This window comes from Microcaecilia unicolor, chromosome 12 (assembly GCF_901765095.1).
Source record: "Microcaecilia unicolor chromosome 12, aMicUni1.1, whole genome shotgun sequence".
Classification (NCBI taxonomy): Eukaryota; Metazoa; Chordata; class Amphibia; order Gymnophiona; family Siphonopidae; genus Microcaecilia; species Microcaecilia unicolor.
Window position 1 is genome coordinate 104,262,406 of NC_044042.1, and position 13,716 is coordinate 104,276,121.

Here is a 13,716-nt window from a genome sequence, read left to right on the forward strand (position 1 = left end):
CCTGCACCGGTGAAGCTCCCTCCGCCGACTTCGTCGGGGAGCCTTCCTGGGAGGCGACCGCAGTCGTCGATGTCGGAGACCTCACCCCGGGCAAGGGGCCAGCCAGCGCCTCACTCGACGGTTACCGGTGGCGCAAGCACCCCCGGTACCGGAGGGGAAGGGCGCAACAGCTCTCCCAGGATCTCTGGGAGAACGGCCCGGAGACTCTCGTGCAGGGCGGCTGTGGAGAAAGACATGGAAGCCGATGCAGGAGTCGAAGTCAGAGTCTGTTCCGGGCGTGGAGGCTGTTCCGGGCTGTCCAAGGTGGAGCGCATCGACACCTCCTGAACAGAGGGTGAGCGGTCCTCCCGGTGCCGATGCCTACTGGGTGCTGACTCCCTCGGCGACCCAGAGCTCTCGGTACCGACGCGGGAAGGAGACCGGTGTCGATGCTTCTTTGACTTTTTCAAACGAAGCATGTCACCGGAGCTTCCCGGTACCGACGAGGAGGACGTAGAATCCAACCGTCGCTTCCTCGGGGCCGAGGCCGAAGAAGGTCGGTCTCGGGGGGGGGGGGGGGGGGGGGGGGCTGTACCGCAGGAGCCCTCAGGGTAGGGGAAGACCCACCCGAAGGCTCACCGCCACCAGCAGGGGAATGGACAGCCCTCATCTGCACTCCAGACGAAGCACCACCGTCCGACGACATCAGCAGAAGCGGAGGTCCCAGTACCACCGACGCCGACGTAGCCTTCCGATGCCTTGGCCCCGACGATGCAGAGGGTCGATGCCTCGATGCAATCGATACCGTCGCGGCCGAGGGCGGAGGTGTTGACGCTGTCGACGTTGATGCACTCGATACTCCCGGTGCCGATGCCGACGAAGAGCCCGAGAACAAAACGTTCCACTGGGCCAATCTCGCTACCTGAGTTCTTTTCTGTAAAAGGGCGCAAAGACTGCAGGCCTGTGGGCGGTGCCCAGCCCCCAGACACTGAAGACACGACGCGTGCCTATCAGTGAGCGAGATTATCCGGGCGCACTGGGTGCACTTCTTGAAGCCGCTGGGAGACTTCGATGACATGGGCGGAAAAATCACGCCGGCGAAATCAAAACTCGTAATTGCGGTAAGGCACCAAAAAGATGGGGAGAAAAAAACTCGACCCGAGGCCTCAAAGGGGCCTACCCCGAAAACGAAAGAAATCTTAACGGGGCCAAAAACTAGAAATAGGGGGAAGGGAAAAAGACCAAAAGGCCCTTCTCCGGAATCCCTTTTTTTTTTTTTTTTTTTTTAGCGAAAAGTCAAAAAGATGCGCAAGGGTCAACTTAAGGGGCGCGAACGGCGCAAACCACGACTGTACCGAGCGCGGACAAAAGAAGACTGACGAACACGAGCCGGTTCGGGCGGGAAGACGGCCGCGCATGCACGCGCGAGGACTAGCAAAGGACTTTGCTAGTGAAGTTTCCGATTGGAGGGGCTGCCGTGGACGTCACCCATCAGTGAGAACAAGCAGCCTGCTTGTCCTCGGAGAAACTCACCTTAAAGAATTCATCTGACCTCATACCGCTGAGGTATTTCCAGTGGCAGCCCCGCAGACTTCCTTCTGTTGCATCCAGCTGATGAGGAAACAGGAAGTGATATCGCCCAGGGCAGGACGCAGCAGAGAGAACTGCGGCAGGCAGCAAATATGAATCGCTGCTGCCACCAGCGACACCTCATTCCGAAAACAAAAAAAAAATTTAAAAATCCAAAAACCCTCTAGTCCCGAGCATTTGGGTAAAGGGTCATCAACCTGTATTCTATAATGGAACAAGCTCTCACCACACCCGCTTGGGACCCAGTTGTAGAACTGCCCTCATAGTGACAATATTCAGTCTGCTATCCGGAATGCTTATTCGGATAACTCAGGGCAAACTTTCCATTCTCCTAGATAAGCGGCGATATTCATTTTGCTATCTGGATAACTCCTGGGGCCACCCATGCTCTTCCCTAGGCGATCAGTAATGATTTTCAGCAGGACCCCCCCCCCCTCCCGGGTGCAGCACGATGACATACTCCCCTCCCCCCTTGGCGCATCGACACCCCCCCCCCCGACCCAGTGCCCACCCTCTTCCGTCCAACCAGCTCCCTACCTTTAAAAAAATATCGGAATCCAAAGCAAGGCGCAGCGCCTCGCGCCTGCACGTAAAAGAAATGTGCACCGTCTCATTGGGCCTTCCCTCGCTCTGTTTGTCCCGCCCTCCGCTGACGCAACTTCCTATTTCCGCAAGGGCGGGACAGACAGAGCGAGAGAAGGCCTGATGAGACCTTCGGATTTGATATTTTTTTAAAGGTAGGGAGCTGGTTGGACGGAGGAGGGTGGGTACTGGGGGGGGGGGGGGGTGTCGATGCGCCGAGGGGGGAGGAGCTGGCAGGGAGCACCCCCCCCCCCGAGCTGACACCCGGGGCGGACCGCCCCTCCCGCCTCCCCTTGCTACGCCACTGATACCAGGTGCTATTAATCAGATAAGTGATTTTAAATATCAGGTCCAGAAATTATCCTGGTTTTCCTCAAGTGTGCTCATGCAGATGTAGTGCAGTTTTTCTCTACAAGGGGGTAGATATTTAAAGCCAATTAAATGGCCAAGAAAGGCTCCTTGGCTAGGGCTAAGTGGGGGTTTTCTGTGGCACTCAACCGAACAGTACTGCTGAATACTCTCCCTAACTGACCATCCCTAAGTAGTCCCACTTTGGATCTCCCTCCCCCTCCTAATCCCCTTGGTCACGATAGACCCCCTCGGACATACCTAAGATCCCTGATAGTCCAGTAGGGGAGATGGGGGAAGGAGCATTTGGGAGGAGGGTGGGAGAGGTTGAGGACCCCCTTGAATATTATGCGGGTCCTGGCAGATATTCAGCCTGGGCCCGCATAAGCTCTCATGACTTGCAGGGGTCCAGAGATCCGCCAGTATTCAATGCTGATGCCCAGACTTGCCCTGGCATTGAATATTGGGATCTAGTTTAGCCAGCGATGGACAGCATTTCAAAAAATGCTGACCACCACAGGCTGAATACCAACCCGAAGGAATTCAGCAGCTAAGTGAGAACTACAATATCCCTGCATGCAATTGGGTACAGCATAGACCGGCTCGACTTGTCCCTCTGATCCCCATATTACTAGATAATGATCATCTTACTGTCCAATATTGTTTATGCTAGGAACACAGCCTGATCTTTGCATTTTAGTTACTGTGAGCAGTAGCCGAGTGTCCAAAGTTATATTAAAACCACTAAACAGAGGTCAGACAGTGACAGAAGGCTGATTTTCACACCAGTAAGGAATGGAATTTTAAATGATTATATAAAAATACTGTATATGTAAGTATTAAACAATTTAAACAATAATGGCATGTTTTTAATTCATATTCATACTTATGGCAGCAATGAATCTGTCAAAGTAGCTGTATGGAAAGAGAGGTTCTGGAAGCTCCCGGAAAAACAGCTTCAGTGCCCCAGTGATAACATGGACATCATCCCAGCGGCCATCCTCAAGGTTCAAATTCTCTTCTGAAAGAGAGAGATAACACAGAAACCTGTGATGTGTGCACATTTAGAGCCCCCCCACTATGAACACATATAGAGAATGACACACAGGTGAGCTCCACCTTAGAATGACACTGGGAAATGGAATGCTGGTTATCTGGGAATCTCTGGTTGTGTGAGACAAGTCATTTTTTCTTCTAAAACTGTGTGTAGCCAGTCGTCCCAAGGCACTCTTTGATGCCTTTAAGCCTGTGCTAATATTTATCTTACTATTTATGTATTCTTGTATCCCACTGTTATTCAACAACAAGTTTCGGTTCAAAGTGGCTTACAAATTACATTTTGGTCGAGAGTTACATTTGTATTTGACCGTTATAACATAAAGATGACATTGATACTATTTGTACCTTGGAAGGATTTCGAAATTCCGTCTGCCGAATCATTATATACCTTGGTTGCAGGTTTATCGCCCAGTTATAGTTCGTTGGATCCTATACCTTCTGCATGGTTGAAAAAACATACGCTAGAAGTCCAACAGTTTATGTACTCAATTGTCATGTTGAGCCTTTCTGATGGGATAGTCCCCACTATTTTGAAAGAAGCGCTAGTAAAACCTAGTCTAAAGAAATCTTCATTGGACCCCTTATTACCTGCTAACTATACACCAGTCTCTAACCTTCCTTTTCTATCCAAAGTTATAGAGACAGTAGTGTTTAGACAGTTGCAAACTTATGTAGATTCAAAAAATTTGTTACATCCCAGACAATCCGGTTTTAGGAAGGGTCACAGTACAGAGACTATTCTGACTTCACTGTTAAGTGAAATCCATGCTAAATTAGAGCTCGGTTATATTGCCCTGGTTGTCTCATTAGATTTGTCTGCGGCCTTTGACCTAATTAACCATAACTTACTTCTTGATAGATTGAGTGAGATTGGTATTTCACGGATCGTTCATTTAAAGTAGTTCAGCAGCAATCTTGTTCTACATCATACAACCTATCATGTGGAGTTCCTCAGGGCTCGGTTTTATCTCCACTATTGTTCAACCTATACATCAGTCCCCTGGCGCTCCTCATTCAAACAATGGGTATCAAATTTTATTCATATGCAGATGATTTTCTGCTTATCCATTATGTTAGACCATCGAACATAGATCTTACACCCATTCAAATATGCTTGGATAAAGTAGCAGACTGGTTGACAACACATCAGCTGGTACTGAACACGGATAAGACTATAACATCTTGGATAGTAGGGCAAGGCACATATCCCCATGTGGTACCTATGCTATTTGGTTAGAATATCCCAACAGTAAAGTCCTTTAGATATCTCGGGGTCATTATTGATTCCGCATTGACCTTTGAGGAACAAGTATCTGATGTAGTGAAAAAATCTTTTTTTCATCTGAGGCGGCTTCAGTCAGTTAGAAATTCAGTAAGTAAGGACTCTCTCAAAACACTGACATCTGCATATATTACTTCACGTTTAGACTACTGTAACATTGTATATGCTGGGATTACTCAAGCCAACTTAAAGCGATTACAAAGAATTCAAAATATAGCAGCACGTATGATCTGCAGGGCCCGGAGGGATGATAGAGTAACACCTTTACTGCATCGTCTGCACTGGCTCCTGGTCGAAGCAAGAGTAAAGTTTAAGGCTCTTGTTCTGACCCACAAAGCCTTTTACACATTAAATCCTAGCTACTTGTTGAATTTAACAATTCCCTACACCGCTATGCGAACTCTTAGATCCCTAACAGATAACAGGTTAGTTATTCCCCCTCTTGCTAAGGCTAGATGGGAATCTACACGGAGATCGGCTTTTTTCTATTTGTCACCCTCCCTTTGGAATAGCCTTCCAAAGGAGATCAGATTAGAGAAATCTTATCTCCATTACCGAAAACTTTTGAAAACCTTTCTTTTTATAAGCTACTTAGAACAGAACTTAGCATAATGAGATAAGGTCAAAAAGAAAAGGAAAAAGGGGTAGCTTAACTGTATATTAGATTTTTAATTTGTACTGATTTATTATGTAGTTTATTCTGGTTGCTGTGCTTTCCTGTCATGAATGGAATTCCTATGTTTGTTTATTTGTATACACTAATTGTTTTTATACCTATGTAAACCGTTCTGTTTTGCAGCTGCAATAAGACACGGTATATAAATTAACATAAATAAATAAAATAAATAAATAAATATAGAATTTTCTGAGAGGCAGTTTTGAAGGAGGCAGGACACTAATTTATGTAGTTATCTGAAGGGTTTTGATGAGGTATGTTTGTATAGATGGGATTTTGATAGAGGTAGGACGACAGTTTGTGTGGTTTTCTGATAAGTTTTGATGAGGTAGATTTGTAGAGGTGGAGTGTTGATAGCTTATGTAGTTAGCTATAGAATGTTTTGAAAAGCTAGGTTTTCATTTCATTCCTGAATTGAAGGTAGTTAGTGATGCTTCTTGTGGCTTTTGGTATTGAGTTCCACCATTTGGAACCCAGGTAGCTAAAGCCTACTGTGTAAATGGTTGTAAAGGTTATATTTCTGCAGTTGGGTAGGTGAAGAAGTAGGTAGCTTCTGCTTTCTGGACTTGAGTTTCTCGGGGATAGCTCAATCATATCTGGCATGTATTCAGGTGCCATTCCAAATAGTATGTTGAAAATGAGGGTGCTCGTTTTGAAGAGTAGTCTTGCCTTGATTGGCAGCCAGTGTAGTGTTAGTGGAGTTGCTCTTTCATATTTCGACTTCTTCAATCTCATTCTTGCTGCAGTGTTCTGGATAGTTTGAAGCGATTTTAGTATGGTTTCCTTGCACCCTACATATACTTCATTGCGGTAGTCTAGTTGTGATAGTATTGTCGATTGTACCATTATCCGGAAGGATTGTCTTGGAAAATAGTTTTTTATCCTTCTAAGTTTCCATAGTGTATTGAAGCATTTTGATGTTACAGCTGATATTTGACTGTGCAGTGATAGATGTTTATCAAGAATATTTCTAGTTCTGTTTCAATTTGGTATGTTTGGTGATTGATTGTGAAGTTTTGGTAAGATGTGGGGTTGTGTGGGCTGGATAGAACCAGGAATTTGGTTTTGCCTCTGTTTAGTTTGAGCTTGAAAGTTGTTGCCCAGTTTTCCATGATGTCCAGGCCATTTTTAATTTTCTCCATTAATTCTGTGATACTGTTGTGAAAAGGTATGTAGATGGTGACATCATCTGAATATATGAATGGGTGGAAGCCCATTGTTTCCAGTTTTTTTCTGAGTGGTGCCATCATTACATTGAACAATATTGGTGAAATGGGAGATTCCTGTGGTTCCCCACACTGAGGTTGACATCTTTTGCTCACATCTTTTTCAGTAGTAGCTCAAGGTGAGTTACATTCAGGTACTCTGGATATTTCTCTGTTCCAGGAGGGCTCACAATCTAAGTTTGTACCTGAGGCAATGGAGGGTTAAGTGACTTGCCCAAGATCACAAGGAGCAGCAGTGGAATTTGAACCGGCCACCTCTGGATTGCAAGACCGGTGCTCTAACCACTAAGCCACTTCTCCACTCCAATGTCTTGGGTTTTCAGTAGTTTGTTCATGAGTTCGAATATTTTTTTCGTATTAGTCTGTTCAAGATTCTCATTTTGGCTGTAGTGTTCTGCATTAGTTTTATTAATGTTGTTTGTATATTTTCTTATCACTTTTCTCCATATGGTTTTGTTTATGGCCCATGTACTTTCAAGTTTTCTGCACAGTTTTTTCATGTGTAGTAGCTCGTCTATTTTCTTTCCATTGTAGTGTGAAAGTTAGTTTGCTGTGGTCTGATCATACTACCTCTTCCCATTTGTGTTTTTCTAATATGTGACTGTTGTTTGCTGAGAATCTGTGAGCTAGTATGTCTATTGGCAGCCTTTTGTGTGAGATGAGGCACCTTGTGCTGTTTTGAAATTCCATTGGTTTATGAAATTCATTAGGGTTCTTGTGTTGGTGTCATTTTGTTTTTCTAGGTGCAGATTAGTAGTAGTAGGAGGAGGAGTGGAGAAGTAGCCTAGTGGTTAGTGCAGTAGACTTTGATCCTGGGGAACTGAGTTCAATTCCCACTGCAGCTCCTTGTGACTCTGGGCAAGTCACTTAACCCTCCATTGCCCCTGGTACAAAATAAGTACCTGACTATATGTAAACTGCTTTGAATGTAGTTGCAAAAACCTCAGAAAGGCAGTATATCAAGTCCCATTTTCCTTCCCTAGTAGTAACATAGTAAATGATGGCAGATAAAGACCTGTACAGTCCATCCAGTCTGCCCAACAAGATAAACTCATTTTACATGGTATGTGATACTTTATATCCAAGTTTGATTTGTCCTTGCCTTTCTCGGGGCACAGACCATAGAAGTCTGCCCAGCACTGTTCTTGTACTAGATGTTCTGAAGCTAATGTCGAAGCTCCTTAAAATTTACACTCCAGCCCGTCCCTACCAATTCAGTCACAATCAGGGCATAGACCGTGGAAGTTTGCCCAGCTCCTATTTTGTTTCCCAATTACCGGCGTTGCCACCCAATCTCCACCAAGATTCTGCGGAACCATTCCTTCTAAACAGAATTCCATTGTGTTTATCCCATGCATGTTTGAATTCCACTACCGTTTTCATCTCCACCACCTCCCGCGGGAGGGCATTCCACATATCCACAACCTTCTCCATGAAAAAATACTTCCTGACATTAGTTCTGAATCTCTCCCCCCTTCAACCTCAATTCATGACCTCTAGTTCATGTCCACCTTCCCATTTGCGGATTAATACCTTTCAAATATTTGAACGTCTATATCATGTCACCCCTGTATCTCCTTTCCTCCAAGGTATACATGTTCAGGTCAGCAAGTCTCTCCTCGTATGGTTTGCAACGTAAATCCCACCAATTTCGTAGCTTTTCTTTGCACCGCTTCCAGTCTTTTTACATCTTTAGCAAGATACAGCCTCCAAAACTGAACACAATACTCCAAATGGGGCCTCACCAATGACTTGTAGAGGGGCATCACCACCTCCTTTCTTCTGCTGGTTATGCCCCTCTCTATGCAGCCTAGCATCCTTCTGGCTACGGCCATCACCTTGTCCCATTGTTTCTTCACCATCATATCCTCAGACACCAACACCCCAAGGTCTCTCTCCTGAGTCGAGCTTACTAATCCCTCCTATTCGGTATCTCTCTTTTGGGCTTCTCCACCCCAAGTGCAGGCTATGATGCAATTTAGAACTGCCAGTCAGTCCAGCATGGTATACCCATTTACTGAGCACTATAAGCAAATTTTAAAAAATACAAAAAAATATAGCACTATAATTGCTTTTGTGGTTTTTGGTGTAGCATTTATTTAATAAAAGATTATCAATAGAAATCAAACAAAATAAAACATGGAAAAGAAAATAAGATGATACCTTTTTTATTGGACATAACTTAATATATTTCTTGATTAGCTTTCGAAGGTTGCCCTTCTTCGTCAGATCGGAAATAAGCAAATGTGCTAGCTGACAGTGTATATAAGTGAAAACATTCAAGCATTACTATGACAGTCTGACAGGGTGGGAGGAGGGGGGTGGGTAGGAGGTATGCATGGGGACATCAAAGCATATTGATGTCCCCATGCATTCTATTGATAACCTTACCTATCCACACCCATCCTGTTAGAATATCAATGAAATGCTTTGATGTCCCCATGCATACTTCCTACCCACCCCCCTCCTCCCACCCTGTCAGACTGTCATAGTAATGCTTGAATGTTTTCACTTATATACACTGTCAGCTAGCACATTTGCTTATTTCCGATCTGAGGAAGAAGGGCAACCTTCGAAAGCTAATCAAGAAATGTATTAAGTTATGTCCAATCAAAAAGGTATCATCTTATTTTCTTTTCCATGTTTTATTTTGTTTGATTTCTATTGATAATCTTTTATTAAATAAATGCTACACCAAAAACCACAAAAGCAATTATAGTGCTATATTTTTTTGTATTTTTTAAAATTTGCTTATAGTGCTCAGTAAATGGGTATACCATGCTGGACTGACTGGCAGTTCTAAATTGCATCATAGCCTGCACTTGGGGTGGAGAAGCCCAAAAGAGAGATACCGAATAGGAGGGATTAGTAAGCTCGACTCAGGAGAGAGACCTTGGGGTGTTGGTGTCTGAGGATATGATGGTGAAGAAACAATGGGACAAGGTGATGGCCGTAGCCAGAAGGATGCTAGGCTGCATAGAGAGGGGCATAACCAGCAGAAGAAAGGAGGTGGTGATGCCCCTCTACAAGTCATTGGTGAGGCCCCATTTGGAGTATTGTGTTCAGTTTTGGAGGCTGTATCTTGCTAAAGATGTAAAAAGACTGGAAGCGGTGCAAAGAAAAGCTACGAAATTGGTGGGATTTACGTTGCAAACCATACGAGGAGAGACTTGCTGACCTGAACATGTATACCTTGGAGGAAAGGAGATACAGGGGTGACATGATATAGACGTTCAAATATTTGAAAGGTATTAATCCGCAAATGGGAAGGTGACATGAACTAGAGGTCACTCTCACACAGACAGCTTCACTCTGTCACACACACACACTCGCATATTCACTCTGTCTCTCTCTCTCTCTCACACAGTCACTCTCACACACACTCTCTCAAACAGACACACTATGATGAAAACCTTGCTAGCCAGTTTCATTGGTCTCAGAAAGGGGCCTTTTTTACTAGTAATACATAAAGCGGACAAGGGAGGTGGCACGGTAGTTCAGGATGTGACTAAATATAGGGAGGAAGCATTTCCACAATTAAGTGATTGCAATTTCTACAGGGTTCTAGATCAGGATAGAACCCCACCACCCACTATCAGAAGGATATTAAACACATCCTGCAAACAGCCAATGCTGAGGGGGTTATCTCCATTAGAGAATTCCAATACCTATATATGGGCACACCCCAGAATACCCCAAATCCACTTTGTACCAAAGATACATAAAACATTGCTTGACCCCCCTGGGAGGCCAATAGTGGCCAGTAATGGAGCACTAAACGAACCACTCTCACAGTATCTGGACTTTCATTTATAACCATCGGTGCTCACCTTTCCCTCACATGTTAAGGACTCAACTCATCTGATTACAATGTTACAGGATTTACCCACTATTGAGGGCCCCATCATACTGGCCACTTTGGATGTGCGTTCTCTTTACACCATGATACCTCAACAGGAAGCTTTGAGGCTGATTGACATGCAGTTAGAATTGACGGATAACTCTAGTGAAAAGATCCGATTGCAGAATCAGATGGTGCAGAAGGTGATCCTTACGAACTACTTCCAATTTGAAGACCAGCATTATCTTCAGACTTGTGGGGTAGCCATGGGTGCCACAGTAGCTCCGACCATGGCATGCCTGTATATGGCTCAGTTTGAGCATCTACATGTGTACTCATCCACATTCAGTACCCACATATTACTTTGGAAGAGATTCATTGATGATGCGTTTCTTATTTGGACGGGTAGGGTAGAAGATCTAAAACATTTCTTTCAATATCTTAACTCCTGTGATCCCAATATCACCTTTGAGACTAATGTAACATATGATCGTATAAACTTTTTAGACATTTGTATTGAAATAAACCATGGGATGTTTCAGACTCAGATTCATCGCAAACCCACTGACACCAACACCATCCTTCACTACAGTAGTTTTCATGCCAGGTCGCAGAAAGATGGCATACCTATGGGCCAGTTCCTCAGACTGAAGAGATTATGTCAATCGACAGAAACCTTTGACAGGCATGCCACGGAGTTATACCATAGGTTTAGACGGAGAGGTTATCCCAAGCAGGTACTTAAGAAGACTCATAAGAGGGCAAGACATGCCCAACGACAATGGCTTTTACCCCGCACAGCAGCCCAGGAGCAGCAGGGTCAAATGGTGTGCGTCTTACCGTTTTCAGCACAAGCTAATCAGATTTAAAACATCATCCGTAAACACTGGCCGCTACTACAATTACACGACATGCCACCAGATCTATGTTTTGCTTATACAAGGGCCCGTAACTTGGGAGAATTATTTAAGAGGAGACATGAGCAGGTACTCCTTGACATCAGGGGCGGCCATAATTTCATCGATGTGTGTACTGCCGACATGCATGGACCACCTCTTCGATTAAACACCCGGTAACTGGGAAAGATTTTGTATTAAGATACAACACTAATTGTGAATCCTCCCAAGTCATATATGGAATTCGTTGTCCCTGTGCCAAGTGGTATATCGGCCAGACTAAACGGAAAATTAAAACTCATATAGCAGAACATTTAAGTAATCTGCGGAATTAAAAGAAGAAGACCCCCTAGTAGCCCACTGGATGCAGGCGAAACATGAGGAACAAGATCTCTTATTTGTTGTTTTACATCAAATTTCATTAAGTAATGGAGGGGATGTGGTGTCAGCATTAATACATAAGGAACAACGCTTTATTTACCAATGGCGCACAGTAGTCCGTATGGTCTGAATAAGGAGATTGATTGGTGGGTGGTGACACACCTTCAATAGGATTTAAAAGTAAGGGGAGTAGCAAGGAGCTGTGTTACTATGCATGCACCGGTGTCCCTGCCGGTTGAAGGAAGAAGTTGGGCAGTTCCTGCCACAGGTTAGCCTACAAGCATTTTTCAAGTTTCATTCTTTTTGATTGTTTACATGTCAGTCATAACAAGATATTAGATTTGTGAGCACAATGCCAGTTGAAATTCATTGTCTGTATTGTTATTTTCAGAATAGCGTTCCCCTGAAGACGCTCTCCAGCGAAACATGCTTGCATGTAGGGAACCAGAAATGAAGACACAGAACAATATGTAGGATATCACTGTTTCACTGCACGTCACGCTATATACTGGGGTCCCTGCTGAACCACAGGTTATGCCATTGACAACCTCACCATAACACTGAGATAAGTAGCCTACCCTACTTGGAAAATTGTTTTGAAGCTTAGTTTTGAAAATTCTTGCTACCGTTTACTGATGTATGAAAAGCTCTCACAACACAATTATCGGTAGATCAGGGGTAGGGAGGAGGCACTGGTGCTATGATGTCTGATTGGGTATGATGCAATTTAGAACTGCCAGTCAGTCCAGCATGGTATACCCAGTTACTGAGCACTATAAGCAAATACAAAAAATATATCACTATAATTGCTTTTGTGGTTTTTGGTGTAGCATTTATTAAATTTTAACTGCCAGACCCTCGACTATTCTTCTAAGGTTCGGAGATCCTTTCTCATCGCTTCTACTCCCTCCAGGGTATCCACTCTATTGGCTATTTTCATGTCATCAACAAAAATCACACCTTTCCTTCCAACCCTTCAGCAATATCTCCCACAAATATATTAAACAGAATAGGCCCCAGCACCGACCCCTGAGGAACTCCACTGCTCACCTTCCTTTCCTCCGAGTGGATTCCATTTACCACCACCCTCTGCCACCTGTCGGTCAACCAGTTTCCTATCCAGTTCACCACCTTCTGTCCTAAGTTCAATCCTTTCAGCTAAATCATGAGTCTTCTGTGGGGGACCATATCAAAAGGATTTCCTGAAGTCCAAGTAGATTACATCTAGCGCACGTCCTTTATCCAGTTCTTTGGTCACCCAGTCAAAGAAGTCAATAAAATTCGTTTGGCAGGATTTTAGTAGTAGTAGTACGACAACATTTTGTTGATTGGTGCAGATGGTTGATACGAAGTCCATGAATTCATCTTGAGTGACTGACCAACTTCCTGGGGGGCGGTAGAACAGTAAGATACATAGTTGGTTAGCTAGTGTTGTGTATGAATTTGCATGCCAAAATTTCAGTTTCTGAGGATGTATGTTTAGCGACAGGTTCTATTGTGAAGGAGGAATTATATATTTTTGTAATGCCTCCTCCCTTCTTTTTAGTTCTGTTGATATGAATTGTTTTATATCCTGGTGGGCATAGGTCTATTAGTGAAAGGTTGTCTTCGAAGCATTGACATGTTTCAGTTATGAGCAGTAATCCAAGTTTTTCTGTTTCTGTCCAATCTCTTAGTAATGTTGACATTTACTGCTGATCTCACATTTATATATCCTTTGAGTATCAGTACATATGTTTCATATTTGATGTTGATAAGTTTTACAGTTTGTAGTTGTCTATGTGGTTTGTTCGCTTTGAAATTGTGGTCTTATTGGTGTTTTTTTCAGGTTTGGTTTTATATTATTGAGTGTTGGA

General features: G+C 44.0%; 1 protein-coding gene across 3 annotated transcripts in view; it reads right to left on the minus strand.

Annotated features, from left to right (window-relative positions):
* ARHGAP27 (Rho GTPase activating protein 27) overlaps positions 1–13,716 on the minus strand; it is a 258,259-nt gene that overhangs the window by 19,464 nt on the left and 225,079 nt on the right. For all 3 annotated transcript variants that reach the window (XM_030220824.1, XM_030220826.1, XM_030220825.1), the window contains one exon: positions 3,386–3,520. In XM_030220824.1, the coding sequence (XP_030076684.1) occupies positions 3,386–3,520 (135 nt within the window). The remainder of the gene's footprint in view (positions 1–3,385; positions 3,521–13,716) is intronic.